General features: G+C 43.0%; 2 protein-coding genes across 5 annotated transcripts; both read right to left on the bottom strand.

Moving 5' to 3' along the window:
• Positions 1–63: 63 nt before the first annotated feature.
• On the bottom strand, positions 64–25357 carry LOC121269890 (UDP-glucuronosyltransferase 2C1-like). The gene is given in 3 exon segments (XM_041174985.1): positions 64–2151; positions 2154–2347; positions 25268–25357. Coding segments are annotated over 2 exon segments (1623 nt in total). The 5' UTR covers positions 2341–2347; positions 25268–25357; the 3' UTR covers positions 64–715.
• LOC121269889 (UDP-glucuronosyltransferase 2A2-like) lies at positions 15782–25354 on the bottom strand. 4 transcript variants are annotated; one of them, XM_041174983.1, is made up of 3 exons: positions 25268–25338; positions 17941–18296; positions 15782–17772 (listed from the first exon to the last, which is right to left on the bottom strand). In XM_041174983.1, exons 2-3 carry the CDS (start codon positions 18287–18289, stop codon positions 16664–16666), a joined length of 1458 nt encoding a protein of 485 aa, XP_041030917.1. In that variant the 5' UTR covers positions 18290–18296; positions 25268–25338; the 3' UTR covers positions 15782–16663. The 4 variants fall into 4 exon arrangements, with proteins under 4 accessions (XP_041030917.1, XP_041030916.1, XP_041030915.1 ...); XM_041174982.1 differs by having other exon boundaries at positions 15782–18299; positions 25268–25354; XM_041174981.1 differs by having other exon boundaries at positions 15782–18296.
• Positions 25358–25678: the final 321 nt, after the last annotated feature.

Genomic DNA, 25678 nt, shown 5'->3' with positions numbered 1-25678 from the left:
CCAAAAGCATTTCTTTATTAATACCTGTGATAATATAATGAACACCATTTTAAAATCGGATAGTACAAGAATGTTGTTCTTGTTCAAGAAACATGACCCTCCATTTAACCTTGACGAGCCCGTGAGTTTCTAGATTTGACCAATATTGAGAAACCAGTTCTGTGGAAGGGTCATGAGGACTCGAAACGTCAACTCTTTTCTTCTCCGCCGATGCTGCCAGACCTGCTGAGTTTTTCCAGGTAATGCTGTTTTTGTTTGAGAAACCAGTGCTAATTGTGGATGATCCTTTGTCTTTTCACAGCATTGTCTTAGAACAACATGTTATAATTAATGTAATAATCAACATTTCCTGTCCTCCCAGACTTTAACATAATTGTTGATGGCTGTTATACCCAACATATATTTATATTTTGAGGCTTCTCTGCCAGTGAATCCCAGGAGGCTCACATTCATATTTTATGTTCTCAACCACATGTTAATTAAGTTTTGAAAAATTCTTGTGAAACATGTTGATCTTTCCATTAAATTCAATGTAAGTACAGCATTTCCCACTCCTTTTTTGCTCACAAGGACTACGATTGACGGACATACAACTCCAGTGATACTTCACCAAATGCCTAATTTATGATATCCAGAAAGGAATGCAATAGATACTGAATTAGAAGTGTCTATTGTTAAAGTGAAAGAATTCAAAGCCCCTTTGCCAGCAAAACACTTACTGAATTTTTTGCTTTTTCTTCCAGGTAATTTGAAAAAGTTTCTTTAACATTAGAACTGTCAGTATTGTTAACATGAGTAACACAGATAACAGGAAGAAAATCACATCAACACAATAGTAAGCATACCAGGGGAGTTGGTAAAATTCTGAGCGCAAATGTGCTGCACCTTTGTGTCGCACAACATACTCAATCCAGAAAATGGCTCTCTCCATTGGAGACTCTGGTTGGTCCCTGTGGAGAGCAGAGAGTTTCTGCATATTATCCCGATAAGAAGTGTTGTTTATGACCTCGTTAAGTGCCTGCAATAGATCTGTTGACTGCATGGTTGAGACGTATATCACCTTTGCAGCACCTCAGATTTCAAGTTTGAATAGATTGTCAAACTGGTCAAAAAGAAGAGGCATTCCAACTACTGGCACCCCATGGTAGATGGCTTCATAAACTCCATTGGTGCCACCATGGGCAATGAAAGCTCGTGTCTTGGGGTGCCCTAGAAGGTCATTCTGAGGGATCCATTTTGTCAGTAGTGTATTATTTCCTATGTTGGGAGGGATCTTTCCATTGTGTTTCCAGATAACTTTCTGAGGTATTTGAGCAAAGGGCTCTGCGATTTTCATTGTAATGTGCATTGGCAAAGAGCTGACAATGGTCCCCAAAGACATCACAATAATCCCATGTTCCCCTGAGGATTGGATCAACTCTTCAAACTCTGCTGCTAGAGGTTTGGACGGTTTACACTGGAATCCACCAATGTAAACAATGTTTGGCATGGTGGGTCTCGGAAATTCAAATATAAAATCTGCTCTTATCAGCCACACATCTGCTCCTAGGAGAATTGTCTCGATGTCTGTGTCTGGGCCCAGATATCGATGGCAGATTTCATTGTAAATGGACTGAATGAAAAATTTTAAAATGTACATTTGAAAAATATTTAGGATGACATTTTGTGTCCTTTGGAGAAAACTCATTTTATCTGCCAATTGTAAGCTGGGGATTGGGATATAGGAAGAAGGTGAAGGGGCAAGGAGAAACTGAGGGTCTCCAGTGATGAGCCACCGAATATTAAACACCGAGGGGAGTTTTAAGTGATGAGCAAGTATTGCACCTGTTGGAAAAACAGGATCAGTAAATACTAAGTCAAAGTGGGCATTTTCAAGTTGTTTTAACAATTTTTTGTTTTCATAAATTGCAATATTAAAGTTTCGAACCCAAGTATGACAAGATTGCATAAAATACATCATTTCAGAATGGAACTTAACCCATGAAAACCAACCATTCTGTAAGGCTTCTAGTGCCTTTTGTATCAAACTTTGCATAACATCTCCACTTGCATTGTTCCCAACAAATCCTGGAATTTCAACCACAACGGATTGATATAGATCAGGCTGCTCTTTGATGTAACAAGATTTTGAGAAATAAAAGACTGTGATGTGTGCCCATGAAGTTTCAGTTCTTCTGTTAGAATTCTCATATTGACCCAGTGGCTTCCATCAACAGGAACAACCAATATATTAGCACCCTGTATAATTGGACAAGACAGGGTGATGATGATGCCAAGAGTGTATGCAACCTGCAACCTGCTTTTCCATGCAAGACCTTCCATATTGAGAGGAAATGACATCCAAATCCTGCTGGAGCATTGAAGAGAAATATTGGTAATATGACATAAATTTGAAAGCATATCCAAAAAAAATGAGCAGGCTTAAGTCAAATAGCCTCATGAGTATGCTCTGTCTTTCAATAAGGTGCTGGTTGAGTTACCTCAACTATACTTTCGCTTAATTCCCTTAGTGCCCAAAAATTTATTATGTAATTCTTGAATGTATTCAATGTCTAAGCATCCAGAACCCTGCGGGCGAGAGAATGTCAAAGGTTCATAACTCTCGGTGAAGCATTTTCTCCTTCTTCTGACGCTGTGACACTCTAGTGAGAAACAGCCTTTCAGTATTTTCGCTGACAACCCCTCTTTTCAATAAGATTATCTTTCAATATTCTAAACTGCAGGGAATATAGGCCTATATTCTGCTCCATTGTTACACATAGGACAACCCTTTTAACCCAGGAATCAACTTTGTGAGCCCTTTTTCCACCCGTTCTAAGGCAAATCAACATAACTTAGGTAGGCAACCATAATTGCAAGATTTTCCATATTGAGTGGAAATGACATCCAGATCCTGTTGCAGAATTGAAGAGACATATTGGTAATATGACATAAATTTGAAAACATATCCTAAAAAAGGAGCAGGCTTATATCAAGTAGCCTCATGACACTGCTCCGTCTTTCAATAAGGTGGTGGCTGAATTACCTCAGCTCTACTTTCCTTTAATTTCCTCAGTGCTCAAAAATCTATTGATTTTATTCTGAATGTATTGAGCATCCAGAACCCTCTGGAGTAGGCAATTCCGAAGGTTCATAACACTCTGTGAGGAATTTTCTCTTTCATTTGATACTATGATCCTGAGTTCTAGACACTCTTGTTAGGAAACAGTCTCTCAGTACCTTCCCTGGCAAACCATCAAATAATTTTATATTTTTCAAAGAGCTTACCTTTCAAAATTCTAAACTCTAGATATTATGGGCTTAAACTGCTCAATTATTACTCAGACAACCCTCTCAACCCAGGAATCCATCTTGCAACCTCGAAGACAAATCAATCCTTACTTAGGTAGGGAGACCAAAGCTATACACAGTTCTCAATAAGTGCCCCCTCCAAAGTCCGATATAATTGCAGTGAGACTTCCTTACTCTTGTACTGCGATCCCATTGCAACAAAGTGTAACATAACATTTGCCTGCCGCATTACTCGCTATAATTGCATGTTAATTTTTTGTGATTTGGTTACAAGATTAAAAAGTCACCCAAATCCCTGTGAGTTGCAATATTTACTAGTCTCTCACCTTTTAGAAAATGCTCTGCTTTTCCATGCTTCTTACCAAAGTGAATAATTTCAGACATCCCCATGAGTACTTCTGATCCAATTATGTCTTCACAGGGCATTGATTTAATGATTTAACGCCACTGGACTCGTATGAAATACAATTTGCGATGCCATAGAAGGAGATTGTGTTGCATTTACAGTGGATGAGCCGAGAGCAACAAGTTCCAACAAGTTCTACAACAGTGCACTGAGAAACACCATTTCCAGCACAGTGTATCAGAGAGCAGAAAATTCCACTACAGTGTAAAATGGATGATAGGTGACAGGAATGATGATTGCACACTGTGCATACCATTCACAATTCCTCAGATACTGAAAGATTCCATACCTGCAGGTAGCTAGTCCTGAATTTGGGCTGATTAGTGGCAAATAACATGCACATCACAAGTGCCAGGCACTCACCACCTTCAAGAAGAGAGAATCTGACCATCCCTGCTTACTGTTCAGTGGTGTTACCATCACTGATTCCCACATCAGCAACATCCCGGCGGTTACCATTGAGCAAAATTTAATTGGACCAGACATCGAAATAATACAAGAGCAGGTCAGAGGCTGAGAATTCCGCAGTGAGTAGCTCTACCTCCTGGCTCTCAAAGCGTGTCCACCAAAACATAAGTCTTGAGTGTGGTAGAATACTCCCCAGTTGTGTAGATGATTCTAGCTCCAACAAATTCAAAAAGCTGAACAACATCCAGGAGAAAGCAACTCAGTTGATTGGCAACCGTCCACCACTGGTGCACAACGGCAGCGATGTGTACCAACTACAGGATGCACTTCAGCTCGTCAAGCTTCCTTCGAGATTCCATACCTGCAGCCTCTACAACCCTAGAAGGGCACAAGCAGCCGATGCACGTGCATATCACCACCTGAAAGTTCTCTACCAAGCCACACACCATTGTGATTTGGAACTACATCAACATTCCTTAATCATCCCTACATGAAAATTCTGGAACGCCCTCCCTAATAGCACTGTGGGTGTACATGCACCACAAGGACTACAGGGGTTCAAAGCGGAGGTTCATCACCAGCTTCGCAAGTGCAATTACATATGGGGAAAAACAACAGGCCTTTACAGTGGCAGTCATCTCCATTGAACGAATAAATGAAAGCAAACTGAAGTTCCACCATAGTAACCTTGGGATTGCCACCTTATTGCTTTACCGGGTTCAGCTGGCCTCTCATGGGTGTAAGGTTTGTCACCGCCAGGTAACCTGTACTATACACAGGTAGGCTAACCAAGATCCCAGCTGAGCAGTTCTGATGGAATGTTATCAACCTGAATCGTTAACTCCTTAGATGCTGCCCGACTTGCTGTGTATTTCCAGCATTTTCTGTTTTCAGTTTGGACATCAGCTCTAGTTCAGGAGAAATATTCCTATGCTTTTGCTGCTGAGCTGCAATTTTAATGCCACTGGTTTTGAGAGCAGATCAGAGTCACAACGGGCTCTGGTGAAGATAATTCAGACACATAATTGTGGGTGAGATGACATACATGGGGCCCTGATGGAACTTACACTTGTAGGAACTTGTAGGAGCACCTGATGCACTCACCCTGCTAGGTAAATCAATCACGAATGTAGTGATGTGGCCACAGCCAATTTTAAAATAAATTAACCTCACTGGGATTATAATATCAGCAGTGGCTCCTCTGTAAACCTGAAGGAAAGTCTGGGCACCACCACAAAATTCTAGGAACTGCTGCTCTGGGTTCCTCCTCACAACTCCCTCCGATTTTTATTCTCTGCCTCTTTCTGCTGCAAATGGCCAAACAGCAGAGCCACCACATTCAAATGACTCTTGGCAGTTAAAATCTGTTAGTCTTCTGACTTCCACTCCCACACAGGAGATTACTGTCAACACCCATGTCTTCCTGTCAGGCATTAAAATCAGCCTTTTTGCTTTCATTGCTCCACACATTCAAACTTTCTCTCAGTAACTCATGCATTCCGTTTGTGTTTTCTGTTGATTTGCCATTTCTATAAGTGCTATTTTTAGAAATAGGAGGATGCCATTCTGCCTCTTGGGCCTGTTCTGCCATGATATAATGACTTATCTGAGACCTATTTCCAGATAACCAACTTTGGCCCATAGTCCTGAATGCATTTGAATAATAAAAGACTATCTATCTCAGATTTAACATTAATAATTGACCCAGCATCATCTACCATCAGTGCTATGGATGCCAAACCTCTTCCCGATGTGTCCTATTTGTTCCCATTTTAAGGAACCTATCTTATTAATTCTGTTGGACTGTTGTAAATAACATATCTTTTTTATTTCTGTTGGACTCTGGACTAAAATTACAATGACTGCAGTTTGAACAAATGTCTACTGGAACAGTATGAGGGATGTATACAATGCTGCTGTCCTGGAACAGAGTGAGCCATGAAAGACAGGATGGTGCTGAGGAGGAGTCTGGTTTAAGGGGGATCTGCCTGACAAACAACGTTTTAATTGGTGCCTGACCGGATGACCAGGGTTGTGTGAGAGCAGTGCAGCAGAATAGCTCCTAGCCTAAAAGGAAAAAGACCTAAAACCTCTCTCTCCTGTGTGTGTAAGATTCCAGTAATTCTGTAATAATAGCCATCTGGCTTTTTCTCCTTATATCTCCACAACCTGCACTCAATCTGAAAACACCTGTCCATCAGCAAAGGGAAAAAGCACCGTTAGAGACATTGAAAGGCAAGTACTGAACCAGTGAACTAAAGACTGAAAGTGCTGGAAGACCACCTCGTGTCATCAACAAAGAACTGAAAGGAATTTGGAAGACATCGATCAAAATCAACCCATCGAATCCTGTACTCCAGATTGGTGCTATTGAACTATTTTATCCCACCCTTAAAATCCATGTTCTTATGTGTCTTATGTATGTGTGTGTATAGGGATTTAAGAAGGAGTAGAGTTTAGATTATAGAGTTCGAAATTAGCAGTTCATATTTCTTTCTTTTGCCACTGGCCAAAGACAACATGTTCAGTAAACAGTTATTTCCTTACTAAGTTTATAAACCTGGTGCTCATGTTCTGTTAACCTAAATTAAGCTATTAGGTGCATTGATAAAAATTTTTCACATTAGTTGCGGCTTGGGGAGCAACAGGGCTTGATATTGCAGCACACTATCCCCAGTGAGTCGTGACACCATTGTTGTGGATAGAATTTGTGTGTTCCTTTTTACTGCCTGTGACCTGGAAGTCAGTATGTTACAGTTGTGTGTTTTCTTACACTCTGAGTGAGTGCCCCAATTGAAATAAATTCCAACAGCATGTTTTTTGTGAGTGTTAAAATAAATAAAGTTCTTTATTATTAAAGATTGGCCCCAGATTTAAAAATATGGCATCTCACTGACTTGGCGCACACATACACACACACACACAAATTTTAAATTTAGATGAAGGTAAAACAATATGGTTGTAATTTATCTCTGTCTCAGTGTCTGTAGTTTCTTAGACAAAGGCAATGCTTTGAAGGTGAAGTGAAAGTTTGGTTGAGGAAAAGATTCTCAGTAAGCTGCAAGGTTTATTGTAGTCGAATTTCCAGGAGGCTAGTTCTCAGGAGAAGTCAAAGTTGGAACATGTTTGGGGAAGTCCTTCTCCCACTTTCAAGGCATTGCTGTTTATTACCTGGCTGCCTGGCTGAATAGTAGCTGGTTCAATGGTTTTTTGGTGGAATTCTCTCTCTCTGTGTCTGTAAGTAGCTTCTGCTGGTTTAAAAGCAGAAAATCAAAATAGTTTCCTTATCACGTGACTTCAACAAGTTCAAAGTATTTTTTTCAAACAATGAGTGATGTTTCTGTTTATTCCAATCATTCTCTTATCATTTGACACCTCAAGAGTTGGAGGCAGACAGTATCTTTGTGTTTGAATGACCAATTCAATTTGAAATCACCCTTTCAAATTAGTTTCAGGAAAGCAGGTTGATACCACACCAGTCTGGAAAGTTCCTTTTGTTCCATCTTGTGAGTGAGGATTGTTTTCAATCCACAAAAGAAATAAAGTGATCCTCTGGTAGTCAGTTGTCTTAAGCAGCCTTTTGTTGTCAGTTTTAAAATATAAGAACTGATTAGAAGTTCATAATATACTGGAACATGACACCATTAATATCTTGAAAACTTTGATCAACTTGCCCTTTAACCATCTAAATTCCAGGAACTGCAATCCTAGTTTGTGTAATGTCTCCTTATAATTTAACCCTGGGAGCCTAGGTATCAGTCTATTAAATCAACACACACTCCTTCCGACGCCCGTATAACCTTCCTAACAAATGGTGCTCAGAAGTGAACACAATACGCCAGGTGTAGTGTAACTAGAGTTTTGTCGATTTGACTTTGCAGCTGTAGCACAACATCTGCTCCTTTGTATCACAGTCCTCTTGAAGTAAAGGACAACATTTCATTTTGATTATTTTCTGTACCTTAAGTCTTCTTGTGGCAATGAGGACCCACAGATAATACACGCACAAGGAAAGAAATTGCAAACAGGCATGTCTTCCTTCCTTAGCCAAGAAAACAGTACAATGTACAGACTGATATGAGGCCACATTCGGGTAGGAAATTTTACAATTTAGAACCTTGATCTAATCTTAAAACACAGTCTCATGGCTGGGTTAACACTCCAGTGCATCTTTGCCTGCTTGAACTCTTGCACAGGGTTAAAAGGTACCAGTAAGTAAAACATCCATTTGTGTGATGAAACTTTCTGGCTGAAAAAGGAGGATGACTTATATGACAAGTATGTGCAAAAACATTGTTTTGGGGGCTGAATAAATGGTATCAACCTATTCACTGGTTCCAATTATACTTCATGATCTATGGTAATTATAAATTCTACTAACTTCCTAACAACAGACCTAAGAGTAACAGATCTACAATTTTGTGGTTTCCCTCTGAAAACGTTCTTAAGTATGGAGTGAGATTTGTAATCTTTCCAATCTTAAAGAACAGTTCTTGAATCAAGAGTATTTTGGAAGATTACAGTTAGGATACCTGCAATGTCATTGTACAAAAACTAAATCACTGCAGCATATGTGACCTCAGGCCAACTATTCAACACACCTAAAAGATTAATTTTAACTTATAGTTTATGAAACATTTTGGGCAGAATCATCCCAGGTTTGCACTAAGTGTAGTAAGTCTCTCTTCTCATCACACTCAGCTCACACACTCACAAACTCATCACACATCCACAGTGATCTCACTCACTTCTGGTTCAAGGGACATCATCATTCAGTCTCTCACAATCATCTTCATTGCCTTCATCCTATCCCTGGGACCACTCACCACCCACACAGGCCAGGCATACTTATCATCTGGCCTGGCAGGTGTCCTGCCTGAACTTTCTCTATCTCTATTCATGCTGGAAAAGCTGGCACACAACAACAGGGAAAAGGTCACAGACCAGTGGCGGAAGCCTGAAATCAAGTTCCTCATGGACTTTGAAAACAGAGCCATCCAGCTGGCTGGCGAGGATCTGGGCCGGTCCTGTGCCGACGGTGATGTCGATAGTGCTCTACTGAGTGAGGGTCCAGCAGTGCAACATCCATCAGGCAAATATGCAGTGAGTGACGTGTCCTGTTTCACAGGCCACTGCCATGCACTAATTAGCTGCCCTTGCTTCTGCAGGCACATCTGCCAAACAGCCGACGGCATCCATGAACCAGGGCCTCCAATCAAGCCCGAAAAAGTTCCTAAAGAAGAATCTGGAGGAACCCTCCCTGAAGTTCCATCACAGTGCTCACCCACACCCTCCACCAGCTCAGAGACACACACCTCGGTGGGACCTAGCTTTAGAATAGCCCCAGGATCACAATCTGGTGAGCACATTGCATTATCCGATCCACAGCAGGTGGTGGAAGGGACTTCCCAGGTGTCCAGCACTCAGAGGACTGCTGGAATTTTGCTCAGTCCGAGTCAGATGATGAGTCTCTGGACTCAGTCAGTTGCTGGAGCTGCAAAGGCAAGCTCGGGAACATCAGGAAGGGATGTCCACTGCACTCCTCAGATTGCAAGGCACGATAGAGGAGCCCATTGCCTTCAGTCTGGGGTGATAGCGCTGGCATGCCAACACACCGAGGTCAACACTGGTAGGATGGTGGCCGCCATGGAGACATTGGTTCAGGACTTCGCTCGTGCACTGCTGCACGGGCTCAACTCCATCGCTAATGCTATATTTGGCCCCCAACAGTGTGTACACAAGAGGGGTGCCGGGCAGTTTGATCTGACTCCAGCTACCCCTGCTGCTCAAGAGGTCAGCCTGGGGCCCCGGGCACCCAAGGGGAGGAAGATCAGCAGGTGCACACTCCTGGCCCATCCATCCAAGATTGTCCAGCACATCCGAATCCCCTCTTCCTGTGACCTCCGCAGCTCCAGGTCCACAGGCCAAGGAGGGTGTCACTGCCACACAGCAAGACCCCGAAAGCAGGTCGGGCCCTTCAAGCTTCGGACCTTCAGATGACGCCCACCAAGGTTATCACAGACAGGACATCGCAGTCAGCAGACTGTCTCCACCTTCACTGTGGATGTCCAGGGAGCACCAAGATGTAGCGGCAGGGTTAGGAATGTTAAGGAGAATTAGTTGCACAGCCTGGTCATGGGTGTTAATCACTTGTACATATTGTTCACTATTGTCAATAAACTCCCCAGAATGTCTCCCTGCCTATGGCTCCTTGTTCTGATGAGCAGTGTTCTTGTCACTCATATGTGAAACCTTTCTGCACAAGTTAAAGGCAAGTGTCTCAGTCCAGGGCTTCTTTCCTGTGCTCTGTGCAGCCTTCAGGCCACAGTGATGGTCCAATCTTCCATTCCCTGGAAACATTACTGATGCCTGCACCTCAGCGGTGCTGGTCATTGCTGCCAGAATGTAGTGGGCAGGCGCCACAGAGTTCTCTCAATCTCTTGGTTTGCTCTCAGCATCTTTAAGGGGTCTGGCCCCCATCTCTTCATCATCTGTGACCACTGATGCTGTGCTCCTGAAGAGCTCAGGTGCTGAAGCCGGACAAAGGATCAGATGGTTCTAAAGTGTCATGGCTGCGTCTCAATGTTATAACCCTGATCAGAGAGCGCAAGTGAGCTGCCCTCGGCCAGACGGAAGTCAGACATTCTCAGAGCTATGTGAAGATCTATGGAGTGTCCTCAATGCATATTGTCATTGTCCTTCTGCAAACAAGTGACTATTAGGGCCTTCACTGCATCTCCATGACAGGAGCATTCTCACAGAGGGAATTCACATTGTCATCATCCGATTGGAGTCAAAGTTTCACAAATGTGATGTGAGTATCTATGGGGTCACCTCACTATATTTCGTCATCATTCTCCACAAATCTAGTAGTTATGAGGGCCTACCAAGAGCGTCTGGCCAGTGTGACAGCCTCATCCCCATCATTGTTGCCTCCAAAGACTTCCTCACCCTCCTCACCGTCAGTGTCCTCCTCACCAGAGGAGATGTGCAGCTATTCCATCTCCTCCTCAATCAGCTCGTCTCCCCGTTGGACTGCCAGATTGTAAAGGTCACAGCAGACGACGATGATGTGTGACACCCCTTGTGGATTGTATTGCAGGGTTCCCCTAGACTGGTCCAGGCACCGGAACCTCACTTTCAGCAACCCGATGGTCTGCTCCACCAAGTTGCGAGTTGCAGCATGAGCCTCATTATACCGTCACTCTGCTGCGGTCTGAGGCTGCCGCATAGGTGTCATCAGCCACGGCCTCTGCAGGTAGCCCTTGTCCCTGAGGAGCTAACACTGCAGCTTATGTGGACCCTGAAAGATCTCAGGGATCTGTGACCGACTGAGGATGTAGGCATCATGCACATTCCCTGGAAACTGTCCGCACATCTGCAGGATGCATTTCTGGTGATCGCACGCCAGCTGCACATTCAGCAAATGGAACCCCTTGCAGTTGATGTAGTTCACTGTGAGTTGCGACGGAGATTTGAGCGCCACCTTAGACCTGTGGGAAACCCAAGCTCTGGGCGAATCCAATCGGTCTTGCATCCTGGCTGTCCTGGTCCTGGGCAAAATGCACAAAATTGTGTTTCCTGGCAAAGATTGTATCCGTGACCTCATGGATGCATTTGTGGGTGGAGGCTTGTGAGATCCCACAGAGGTCACCTGTGGATCCCTGAAAGGAGCCACTGGCATAGAAACTGTGCGCCATGGTCACGTTCATGGCCACTGGCAGTGGATGCCCTCCATGCCCCCGTGGCACCAAATCCTGAAGTAGCTGGCAGATGTGACCTTCCAGTTCCCTAGACGTGCGTAGTTTCTGCTACACTGGTTCTCGGTCATCTGCAGGAACAAAAGGCGGCATCTATAGACCCTGACCAGTGATGGCTCCATGTGCTTCTTGGGTGGCATGTGCGGGGGCCCCAGCCACCCCTTCTTCCTGAGGTTGCTGCTCCGGCCTCTGCGCAGCCAGGAGCCTCAGTCGCTCTTTCCTCCATCGTCTTTGCGCTCTGTAGGCCATCAGGCATCCAGCTAGTTCACCAGGCTCCATGATCTTGATGTACTCCTCCTGCAGGATGAAAGGAAGAGAGACACATGGTTAGCATGGATGCACTCAGAACCTGTCCTGGTTAATTGTGACGGCCCCATAACGCTTCCCAGAGGGTGCTGGCCCCTGCTTGGATGGCCAGAGATCAGTTTGCTGCAAGGCTGCGCTGTTAGCTTGAACCATGGGGGAGACTGGCCCAAACCAGGATGCTGACATTGGAAGGGGCTGTAAGTGCCTGCAGCAGTGACTGCTCCATGGCCAACATTAGCGAGAAGATTGTTCAATGTGTGCAGTCCAACCATTCTGCAGTCCACTAAAATGCTCCTGAATTTGCAGTCTGTGCTTGAGTGCCCAGGGGGTGGGGACAGGAGGGGATGGTGGGGTGAAAAGCTTTGGAACACTTGGTGGCACTTTGATGCCTCTCCATTGCTTGGGTGGGCAGATAAGCTAGAAGGCCAAGTCTAATTATGTCAATCTGGCTGAGCCTGAACTGCCTGAGGTACAGAGGAATGATGACTTTATACAGGTTTCCCAAATGTGTGGTCAGTAACCACCCCCCCCCAGCCCACTACCCCACACACCGAAAACTTGTGCACTATATTCAACTGCAGGGCTGCCCTTAATCCCCCTGCCAACAGTCAACTCAATGGTAGGGCTGCCCTTGTGCACCGCCCCCCCACCCACCCACCCCCAAACACCCACCACCAGTTGCCTCAATGGCAACATAAGAACGGAAGAATTGGGAACAGGAGTAGGCCATTCAGCCCCTTGAGCCTGCCCCCCATTCAATAAAATCATGCCTGAACTAGTCTGTAGGATTGATTGGGACATGAATATTGAAGGGTACATGATATTTAGCAATGGGACGAAGCTTGGAAAACGTGGAGGGGTATCTCTTAATTAATGATGGTATTAGCAAAATAGAGAGGGAGATCTAAGTTCAGGAGACCAAGATGTAGAAGCGTTTTGGGTAGAGATGATAAATGATTATGGCAATAAGTGACTTGTGGGGATGGTCAGTAGATTAGACAGAATATCTGTAAAATCAAAGAATGTCAAAAAGATTAATAAAAATGGAAGAATTGGAGAATGAGAGAAACCTTGCTGGAAATATGAAAACAGATTGTAAGGGTTTTTGTAAATATTTCAAAAAAAGAGTTAACAAAGTTAGTGTTGGTCCTATAGAAAATAAGCCTGGGGTATTAATAATAGAAAATAAAGAGATGGCAGATGAATTGAACAGGTATCGTGCATTGTTCTTCATTATAGAGGATACAAATGAGATCCCAGAAATAGCTGTAAATGAGGAAATGGAAGGGAAGGAGGAACTCAGGAAAATTATAATCACCAGAGAATTTATACTGAGCAAATGGTTGGAGCTGAGGGCTTACAAGTCTCCGTCTCCTGATGGACTTCATCCTAACATCTTAAAAGAAGTAGCCTGGAAGAAAGTTGATGTGTTACTTACAATTTTCCAACATTCCCTAGATTCAAGCAAGGTTCCATTAGATTAGAAAATAGCAAATGTAACTCTTTTATTCTTAAAAGGGAGGGAGAGAGAAAGCAGGAAACTAAGCCAGATGGCTTAACATTTGTCATTGGGAAAATGTTAGAAGCTGTTATTAAGGACCTTATGGCAGGGCACTTTGAAATATTCAGGGTAATCAGGTTGAGTCAACATGGTTTGTAAAAGGGAAATCATGTTTAACCAATGTATTGGAGTTCTTTGAAGAAGTAACATTTGCTGTGGATAAAGAGGAACCAGTGGATGTACTCTACTTAGATTTCTAGAAAGCATTTGATAATATTAGTATTGTTCAAAGATTGGCTAGCTAACAGAAAACAGAGAGTAGGCATGAATGGGTCTTTTTCTGGTTGGCAAGATGTAATGAGTGGTGTGCCACATGGATCAGTTCTGGGTCCTCAATTTATTACAATTTCTCCATGGCATTCTCCAAGGCAATGCCCCTACCAATCAGAATCCGCTTGCCAATCAATCAGCACTCTCTTTTCATACAGTATCAATATGTTGTTTTACCTGACATTGTGTTTTCTTGCCAATTTTCCTGATGAGTGCAAGACAAAAAGCTTTGATAAAAAATGTATCTTTTTCAGCAGTATTCAGAGTTATGAAACATAACGTGTAGATGGAGTTAAGAAGGAGATCAGCCATAATCCAATTTAATGGGGGAACAGGCTCGAGTGGCTGTGTGATCTATTCCTGTTCCTATGTCCCCAGCAATGTAGTTACTTAGAAGGAAGTGTATAAGTTAATTAATTAATAATGGTCTGTAGGCTCAAGGAATTATGCACTTATTAAAACAGTCATAAGCTATAGAAAATATTTAATGCAAAAAGCATCAGGAAAACCATCTGGAAAATTAATGGCCAGCATTAGAGAAGCACCAGATGCCAAAATTTGGCTTACTGTGAACTGTCTTCTAGTAACTAGTCCACATTACATGATCAACACCTATGAGGATGTATGTATGAAAGACTTAGCTGCTACTTGTCACAATCAGCAAAGAAGACAAACAAATCATCCCAAAGCATTTCTTTATTAATTCATGTGATTAGATAATGAACAGCATTTTAAAATCAGATAGTACAAATATGTTGTTCTTGTTCAAGAAACATGACTCTTTATTTAACCATGAAGAGCCCGAGTGTTTTTGTTTTGAAAAATATACATTATTCATACAACATTACAAAACATTTCTAAATCACCATCACAAAAGGTGCAATCAGATTCAACTTTTACACATGGATCACAAGGTGCTTCAATACAATCAATGAATATTACAGTCATTTCAGTATGGTTATTACAGACAGTGCAATGGATTTGGAGTTATCTACATACATCATGTTGCACTCTGAGGTGCTTCAATACAATTATAATACAATTAGTATTCAATGCATACATTCATTGTGAGCCGTACAGCCTGAGAGGTCTATACAATTCCCAGCCCCTCAGTGCACTGTGGCAGAATGTTCTTAGACAGCGACCATTCCCCTTTGCGCCTTTGCGGCAGCTGCCCCAAGCTTTAGTGCGTCCCTCAGCACGTAGTCCTGACCTTGGAATGTGCCAGTCTGCAACACTCGGTCGGGGACAACTCTTTGCACTGGAAGAACAACAAGTTTCGGGCAGACCAAAGAGCATCTTTCACCGAGTTAATGATCCTCCATCTGCAGTTGATGTTTGTCTCGGTGTGTGTCCCTGGGAACAGCCCATGGAGCAGAGTCCTGTGTCACAGAACTGCTCGGGATGAATCTCAACAGAAACCACTGCATCTCTCTCCAGACCTTCTTTGCAAAGGCACAGTCCACAAGGAGATGAATAAAAGTCTCTTCCCCACCACAGCCACCTCGAGGACAATGTGCAGAGGGGGTGAGACTCCTGGCATGTTGGAGGGTTCTGACGGGGAGGGCCTTTCTCACCATGAGCCAAGCTACATCTTGGTGCTTGTTGGAAAGTCCTGGTGATGAGGCATTCTGCCAAATGACTTTGACAGCCTGCTTGGGGAACCATCCCACAGAATCCACCCTCTCCTTTTCCCGCAGGGCCTCTAAGACATTACGTGCCGACCACTGCCTGATGGACTTGTGGTCAAAGGTGTTCCTCTGCATAAATATTTCCACGAGGGACAGGTGGTACGGCACGGTCCAACTACTTGGAGTGTTCCACGACAGCGTGGCCAGACCCATCCTTCGCAACACCGGGGACAGGTAGAACCTCAGAACATAGTGACACTTGGTGTTTGGGTACCGATGGGTCTACACACAGATGTGACGAGCCCGAGCGTTTCTAGATCTGACCAATACTGAGAAACCAATGCTAAGTGTGGAACTTAGAACAACACATTATAATTATTGTTCTAATTAACATTTTCTGTCCTCGCAGACTTTAACAGAATTGTTGATGGATCTGTTTTACCCTACATCCATTTACATTTTGAGGCACTTTCATACATAATTTTGTGGCACTACATGGAGTTCACAGCAGTGTAATTGAGGCCAGCTCTTTACCCCTGCCATGCATTCAAGCCTATCGAAGCTCACTTAAAAGAAACTTACCTACAGTTTGCAAGGTCATGACCAACACAAAAGGGATGTGTGCTCGAGGTATCAAACATGCTGACAAACAGAGAGAGAGAGCTATGCTGGAAACCTTTGGCTATGACAGAGTGGTTGGGATGGTTGGAACGAAAAGGGCTTCTCTGCCAGTGAATCCCAGAAGTCTTGCATTCTTATTTTATCTTCTCAACCACATGTCAATAAATGGGATGATTAGTTTTGAAAAATTTTTGTGAAACATGTTGATCTTTCCATTAAATTTGATATAAGTACAGCATTTCCCACTCCTTTTTTCCTCAAAAGGAGTACGATTGACGGACATATGACTCCAGTGATACCTCACCAAATGCCTAATTTATGATATCCAGAAAGGAATGCAATAGATACTGAATTAGAAGTGTCTATTGTTAAAGTGAAAGAATTCAAAGCCTCTTTGCCAGCAAAACACTTACTGAATTTTTTGCTTTTTCTTCCAGGCAATATGACAAAGCTTTTTTAATAGTAGAACTGTCAGCATTGTAAACATGAGTAACATAGATAACAGGAAGAAAATCACATCAACACAATAGTAAGCATACCAGGGGAGTTGGTAAAATTCTGAGCGCAAATGTGCTGCACCTTTGTGTCGCGCAACATACTCAATCCAGAAAATGGCTCTCTCCAATGGAGTCTCTGGTTGATCCCTGTGGAGAGCAGAGAGTTTCTGCATATTATCCCGATAAGAAGTGTTGTTTATGACCTCGTTAAGTGCCTGCAATAGATCTGTTGACTGCATGGTTGAGACGTATATCACCTTTGCAGCACCTCGGATTTCAAGTTTGAATAGATTGTCAAACTGGTCAAAAAGAAGAGGCATTCCAACTACTGGCACCCCATGGTAGATGGCTTCATAAACTCCATTGGTGCCACCATGGGCAATGAAAGCTCGTGTCTTGGGGTGCCCTAGAAGGTCATTCTGAGGGATCCATTTTGTCAGTAGTGTATTATTTCCTATGTTGGGAGGGATCTTTCCATTGTGTTTCCAGATAACTTTCTGAGGTATTTGAGCAAAGGCCTCTGCTATTTTCATTGTAATGTGCATTGGCAAAGAGTTGACAATGGTCCCCAAAGACATCACAATAATCCCATGTTCCCCTGAGGATTGGATCAACTCTTCAAACTCTGCTGCTAGAGGTTTGGACGGTTTACACTGGAATCCACCAATGTAAACAATGTTTGGCATGGTGGGTCTCGGAAATTCAAATATAAAATCTGCTCTTATCAGCCACACATCTGCTCCTAGGAGAATTGTCTCGATGTCTGTGTCTGGGCCCAGATATCGATGGCAGATTTCATTGTAAATGGACTGAATGAATAATTTTGAAAAGTACATTTGAAAAATATTTAGGATGACATTTTGTGTCCTTTGGAGAAAACTCATTTTATCTGTCAATTGTAAGCTGGGGATTGGGATATAGGAAGAAGGTGAAGGGGCAAGGAGAAAATGAGGGTCCCCAGTGATGAGCCACCGAATATTAAACACCGAGGGGAGTTTTAAATGATGAGCAAGCATTGCACCTGTTGGAAAAACAGGATCAGTAAATACTAAGTCAAAGTGGGCATTTTCAAGTTGTTTTAACAATTTTTTGTTTTCATAAATTGCAATATTAAAGTTTCGAACCCAAGTATGACAAGATTGCATAAAATACATCATTTCAGAATGGAACTTAACCCATGAAAACCAACCATTCTGTAAGGCTTCTAGTGCCTTTTGTATCAAACTTTGCATAACATCTCCACTTGCATTGTTCCCAACAAATCCTGGAATTTCAACCACAATGGATTGATATAGATCAGGCTGCTCTTTGATGTACCAAGATTTTGAGAAATAAAAGACTGTGATGCTGTGCCCATGAAGTTTCAGTTCTTCTATTAGAATTCTCATATTGACCCAGTGGCTTCCATCAACAGGAACAACCAATATATTAGCACCCTGTATAATTGGACAAGACAGGGTGATGATGATGCCAAGAGTGTATGCAACCTGCAACCTGCTTTTCCATGCAAGACTTTCCATATTAAGAGGAAATGACATCCAAATCCTGCTGGAGAGTTGAAGAGAAATATTGGTAATATGACATAAATTTGAAAGCATATCCAAAAAAAATGAGCAGGCTTAAGTCAAATATTCTCATGAGTATGCTCTGTCTTTCAATAAGGTGCTGGTTGAGTTACCTCAACTATACTTTCGCTTAATTCCCTTAATGCCCAAAAATTTATTATGTAATTCTTGAATGTATTCAATGTCTGAGCATCCAGAACCCTGCGGGCGAGAGAATTTCAAAGGTTCATAACTCTCGGTGAAGTATTTTCTCCTTCTTCTGACACTGTGACACTCTAGTGAGAAACAGCCTTTCAGTATCTTCGCCGACAAACCCTCTTTTCAATAGGATTACCTTTCAATATTCTAAACTCCAGGGAATATAGGCCTATATTCTGCTCCATTGTTACACATAGGACAACCCTTTTAACCCAGGAATCAACTTTGTGAGCCCTTCTTCCACCCGTTCTAAGGCAAATCAACATAACTTATGTAGGCAACCATAATTGTACACTGTTCTCAAGGAATGGTCTCTCCAAAGTCCTATATAATTGCAGCAAGACTACCTTACCCTTGTACTGCAAGCCCCTTGACAAACCGTTTGCCTTCCTAATTACTGGGTGTGCCTGCATGTCGACATTGTTGTGATTTGTTTATACAGACACTGAAATCCCTGTGAATTGCAACATTGACTAGTCTCCCATCTTTGGAAAATATTCTGCTTTTCCATGTCTACCAAGGTGGATAATTTCACACGTCCATGAGTATTTCCGATACAATTATGTCTTTACAGGGCATTACTTTAATGAAATTAAATCTCTGGGCTGAGTTCTCAAATGAAATATAATTTTGGATGCCATAGAAGCAAATGGTGTTGGATTTGCAGTTGATGAGCAGGGAGCAGCCAGTTCTGACACAGGTTCAAGGAACAGCAAGTGTCACAAGTTCATCAAGAAACACTATTTCCAGCACAGTACCTCAGAGAGCAGCAAATTCCAGATTGATGACAGGGATAATGATTGCACAGTGATCAGTACGATTCATAACTCCTCAGACACTGAAGGAGTCTGTGCCAGCATGCAGTAAGGCCTGAACAACATTCAGGTTTGGGCTTACAAGTGGCAAATAATATTCACACTGCACAAGTGCCAAGCATTATTCACCTCCAACAAGGGAGAGTCTAACCATCTCCCCTTAATGTCCAATAGCATTACCATCACTGAGTCCCATACCATCAACATCCTAGTGGTTACCATTGAGCATAAACTTAACCAGACCAGCCATTTTAATACTATAAGAGCAAGCCAGCAGCTGTGAATTCTGCCTGTGTGTAACTCACCTCCTGACACCCCAAAGCCTGTCCATCATCTACAAGACACAAGCCTTGAGTGTGATGGAATACAACCCCACTTGCCTGGATGAATACAGCTCCAACAATACTCAAGAACCTCAACACGGTCTAGGACAATGCAGCCTGCTGATTGGCATCTTACCAGCAAAGGTGCACAGTGACAGCAGACCAAGTATAAAATGTACTTCAGCAATTTGCTAAGCTTCCTTCAGCAGTACCTTCTATATCTGCAGCCTTTATCACCTAGAAGGACAGAACAGCAGATGCATGGAGCACCACCACCTGCAAGTTCTCCTTGAAGCCACACACCATCCTGACTTGGAACTATATCGACGCTCCTTCATCATCGCTGGGTCAAAATCTTGGCACTCCTTTTTAACAGCAATATGGATGTATGTACATCACAAGGCCTGTAGCTTTTCAAGGTAGCAATTCAGCACCACATTCTCATATGCAATTAGGGGTGGGCAACAAATATTGGTCTTTACCGTGACACTCATATCCGCTGAACAAATAAAGAAAAGCAAATTTAAGTTGCACCACAGTGTCCTTGGGATTGCCACCTTACTGTTGGCCGGTCATGGATGTAAAGTTTGTGTTCACTGGGTAAGAATGGAAATCAGCAGAGCCACTGAAATGGCACTATACACAGGTATGGTAGCCTAGATTCCAGCTGACCAGTTCTGATGAGCTGTCACCGCTCTGAATTATTAACTTTATTTTTCACTCTCCTCACATGCCGCCTGTCCTGCTGTGTAGTACCAGTACTTTTTCCTTACATTTTAGACTTTAGCAATAGTTTAGGAGCAAGTTTCCTCGCCACACCTGCCAGCTACAATTTTATGCCAGTGGTCTTGGTAGCAGATAAGAGTCACAATAGGGCACCGGTGGAGATCATTAAACCAGTTGTGGGTGCGGTGACATGGGTGTCTGATTGCATTTTCATTCACTTCTTAATGGAGCATCTGGTGCACTCATCCTGCCAGGCAAATCTGCCAGGATGGCAATGAGGCCCACCATGGTAAGTTTTAGAAAGAACCTTCCTTAGTGATACCATAGCAGCAGGGGTGTCCCTGGAAGGAAGTCTGGGTACCACAACAAATGTCTCTGCTGCCTGGGTTCCTCCCCAGAGCCTGCACATTTATTCTGTTAGCACCTGCCATCTGCTGGAAATGGTGAAATGCCAGAGCAGCTGCATCTTGGCAGTTAAAATCTACTAGGCCTCTGACTTCCACTCCCACAGCAGATCGCTATCAATGCCCAGCCACTGGCTTCCGGCCAAGGGTTAAAAATTAGCTCTCTTGTTTTTCATTGCTCCACCAATTTTCTTAGTAATTCAAACATTCTGTTTGTTGTTTCTGTTGATTTTCATTTTCCCCAATACTACTTTTGACCAGTTATAGGAATAGGAGGAGACTATTTAGCTCCTTGAGCCAGTAGTAACGTTCAATGATACCATGAACGATCTGGGACTTATCTCCCTAAATGCCTTTGATTGACAAAAGACTATCAATCTCAACGTTAACAGGAACCATTGAACCCCGCATCAAATACCATTGAGCGGAAGAGATTTCCAAACTTCTTTCAACCTTTATGCATAGAGGTGTTTTTGAACATCATTCCTGAAAGGCCTGACTCTGACATTTGGGATATCTGGGAAGAGTGTCGTGTGGACGGCATTGCAGTGAAGTAGTCTGGGAACAGTGTCCTGCAGTCAGCATCACAGTCTGCACAGGAGTGCTGCTTTGGGAGTTCATTGAGGAGGGAACGAGGTGATCCTTTGAGTACTGTGAGTATGGTCAGTTAAGTATTTACTAACTTTATTGCTTATAGTTTTTTAGGTCTTATTTGTGGTTCATCATTTGTAAGGGCCATATTCTGTAACGACGAGGAGCAGGGAAGAAGGGCCCTAGAGTAATTGATATTATTTGATATTAAGTATCTTCCAAAAGGTTTAATTTAATTTAAAGGGGTAAGTCATGGCAGGAGAGCTCAAAGCCGTGGTGTGCTCCTCCTGCTCTTTGTGGGAAACCGGGAACGTTTCCAGTGCCCGGAGCCAGCATGTGTGCAGGAAGTATCTCCAGCTGCAGCTCCTGGAAGCCTGGGTTTCGGAGCTGGAGCGGCAGCTGTGTACACCGTAGAGCATCCGTGAGGTGGAGAGTATTGTGGATAGCACATATAGAGAGGTGGTCACACAGTAGGCTAAGAGTCCACAGGCAGAAAGGGAATGGATGACCACCAGGCAGAGCAAAAGGACTAAGCAGGCAGTGCAGGAATCTCCTGTGGCTATTCCCCTGCAAAACAGATATACCACTTTGGATACTGTTGAGGGGAATGGCCTCTCAGGGAAAAGCAGCAACAGCCAAATTCGTTGCACCGTGGTTGGCTCTGCTGCACTGGGGAGGAATAAAACGTGTGGGAATGCAATAGTTATAGGGATTCAATTGTAAGGGAAATGGATAGGCGTTTCTGTGGCTGCAAATGAGACTCCAGGATGGTATGTTGCCTCCCTGGTGCTAGGGTCAAGGATGTCTCAGAGCGGCTACAGGACATTCTGAAGGGGGAGGGTGAACAGCCAGTGGTTGTGGTCCACATTGGTACAAACGACATAGGTAAAAAAAAGGGATGAGGTCCTAAAAGCAGAATCTAGGAAGTTAGTAAGTAAGTTGAAAAGTAGAACCTCAAAGGTAGTGATCTCAGGATTACTACCAGTGCCACGTGCTAGTCAGAGTAGAAATAGCAGGATATATTGGATGAATACATGGTTGAAGAGATGGTGTGAGGACGAGGGTTTCAGATTCCTGGGACATTGGGACCGGTCCTGGGGAAGGTGGGACCAGTACAATAGGACGGATTACACCTGGGGAGGACCGGGACTGATGTCCTAGGGGGAACATTTGTTAGAGTGGTTGGGGAAGGTTTAAACTGAAATGGCAGGGGGATAAGAACCTATACAAGGAGTCAGAGGAGGAGGAATCAAAGACAAGAGCAAAAGACAGAAAGGGGAATACGAAAAGTGATAGGCAGAGAAATCAAGGGCAAGAATCAAACAGGGCCTCAGTGAAAAATAATGGGGACAGGACAAGCAATGTTATAAAAACAAGCCTTAGGGCTTTGTGCATTAACGCGAGGAGCATTCACAATAAAGTCGATGAATTAACCGCACAAATAGATGTAAACAGATATGATATAGTCGGAATTATGGAGACATGGCTATTCACAATATATATTAATGATTTAGATGAGGAAACTAAATGTAGTATCTCTAAATTTGCAGATGACACAAAGCTGGGTGGGAGGGTGAGCTGTGAGGAGGATGCAGAAATGCTTTGGACAAGCTGAGTGAGTGGGTAGATGCAGTATGATGTGGATAACTGTGAGGTTATTCACTTTGGTGGCAAAAATAGGAAGGCAGATTATCATCTGGATGGCTATAAAATGAGAGAGGGGAATGTGCAACAAGACCCGGATATCCTTGTACACCAGTCGCTAAAGGTAAGCATGCAGGTGCAGCAGGTGGTAAAGGAGGCAAATGGTATGTTGGCCTTCATAGTGAGAGGATTCGAGTACAAGAACAGGGATGTCTTGCTGCAATTATACAGGGGCCTTGGTGAGACCACACCTGGAATATTGTGTGCTGTTTTGGTCTCCTTATTTGAGGAAGGACGTTCTTGTTATAGAGGGGGTGCAGCGAAGGTTTACCAGACTGATTCCTGGGATGGCGGGAATGACATATGAAGAAAGATTGCGTCGATTAGGATTATATTTGTTGGCGGTTCAGAAGAATGAGGGGGCATCTCATAGAAACCTATAAAATTCTGACAAGACCAGACAGGGTAGAGGCAGGAAGGATGTTCCCAATAGTGGGAGAGTCCAGAACCAGAGGTCACAGTCTGAGGATATGGGGTAGACCATTTAGGACTGAGATGAGGAGAAATTTCTTCACCCAGAGAGTGATGAGCATGTGGAATTTGCTACCACAGAAAGTAGTTGAGGCCAAAATATAGTATGTTTTCAAGAAGGGGTTAGATATAGCTCTTGGGGCCAAAGGGATCAATGGATATGGGGAGAAAGCAGGAGCAGGTTATTGAGTTGGATGATCAGCCATGATCATAATGAATGGCGGAGCAGGCTCAAAGGGCCTAATGGCCTACTCCTGTTCCTAATTGCTATGTTTCTATGTTTACCTCCTAATCCTTGACTCACCAACCAATTGAAATAATTTCTCTCTATCTATCTTAAATGTTTGCATTAATGTGTTGAAAACTTTGTTCAAGTTACCCTCTACCCATCCAGGGACTACAATTCTAGTTTGTGAAATCTCTCCTCATACTATAAAGTCCAAGGCCAGGATTTTTCCCTTGTTGAGCGGGCTCAGCGGGGGCAAGTGGCAGTGGTCGGGAAGCTGACCACCACCCACAATCGCAGCCCAACTGCAATTTCACGCCAGTGGCCAATTAAGGCCCGTCCAGCATGAAAGGTGCGCTGCACTGCAGCGTTCAGTGCTGCCTGTTGAGGCGGGGGTGGGGGTGGGGTGGAAGGGGAAATGAGGGCGAGCGTGCAGTGAAAGTTCCCTGAGGCACAGTGCTGCCTGAGAGAGATGAAAATTTTGAAAAATAAAAAAGAATTTTAAAATGTTAAATACATGTTGCCTCATGTGAATCCGTCACATGAGCAGGGACATGTTAGAAATTAGTTTGAAAATTATTTTTTTTCATGACAGGCTGAAACCTCATTCCGTGGATGAGGTTTCACAAAAAAAATCCAAAGACCGCTTGGCTTTTTCACCCACCTGCCAACCATAAGGTTGGACGGGCAGCAAAAAATTTAATTCAATTAGATTTTTAATGGCCTTAATAGGCCTTTTAATTGTCTGTGGGCGCGCTGCTGACCCCCCCCCCTGCTCGCCTTCCACGTACAGATCCACTATCATTGTGTCATTGGCAAACTTGGATAGGTGACTTTCTATTTAAGAGAGTAAGTTTAATCAGAAATCCAATGAACAGTTGAGACCCCGGCACAGATCCTTGTGGCATTCATTATAACTACTCTCTGTCTTCTGTTCCTCAGCCAATTTCAGAACCGAGCCAATAATTTCCCTTCAATTCTATGCGTTCCAACTTTAGCCTTTTTAATGGCATTCTCGAAGTCAGTGTAAGTAATATACATAAACGTTCGCCCGTCACTACTTTAGTCAGCTTTTCAAAATAAACGATCAGAAATATATACCAGCTCATTCAAATCAGATAAAAATTTTCAAGCTGTTTTGCCACTTTATCCTCAATTAAAAGCTCTACTCATTTCCCGACAACAGAATGTTGGCTAACAGGTCTATAATTCTCTGGTTTCCCAGTCCAACCTTTCTTACCTATGGAGTACATAAGCAGATTTTCCAATTTAAAGGAGTGGTTCCTCAATCAAGGTAACTTTGGAAGGTCATATTTTGGAAAGCTACATTGCTGTTTTGCAGAAACTAAATGCACAGCTGCAATTCTGACCTCAGGCTGACTATTCACAACTGACTGAAAATTTAACTTTATCTTGTAATTTATGAAACTGTTTCATCAAGAAATAATAACTTGTCATTAATAACGAAAAACAAATTGAGTGCTATACTGTACCTTCTATTCCTGGTAGCAGAGATTCCAACATTCACTTTTCAGCATCTAGTCAGCTCAAAGTACAAATGAATTTCTGGTTGTGTAATATTAATCCGCATGTGGTCCACTGTTTACATTTACTGTAAACAGTGCTGATCTTGAACTGTACTAATCTTCCTGTTGCCATGGTAACATAATTTCAGTTCGGCTTTTCCATGTAGATCAGTGTCATATATATGAGTCATTAGTCCTTTTATAATTAATCCATGGATTCTGAATTCCTGCATGGTTCCAGTACATATAAGTATATAATACATATCAGTACCTTTGTACATAGAAAAACTTGTTTTTGTATGTCTTGGAGACAATAAAAATGCCAAATTAGAAGACTTTAGGTAGACTGGGAGCCTGCAAAGGAGATGCAGAGAAAAA

The sequence above is a fragment of the Carcharodon carcharias genome, chromosome 26 (assembly GCF_017639515.1).
Source record: "Carcharodon carcharias isolate sCarCar2 chromosome 26, sCarCar2.pri, whole genome shotgun sequence".
Classification (NCBI taxonomy): Eukaryota; Metazoa; Chordata; class Chondrichthyes; order Lamniformes; family Lamnidae; genus Carcharodon; species Carcharodon carcharias.
This window is presented reverse-complemented; position numbering and strand designations above follow the sequence as displayed.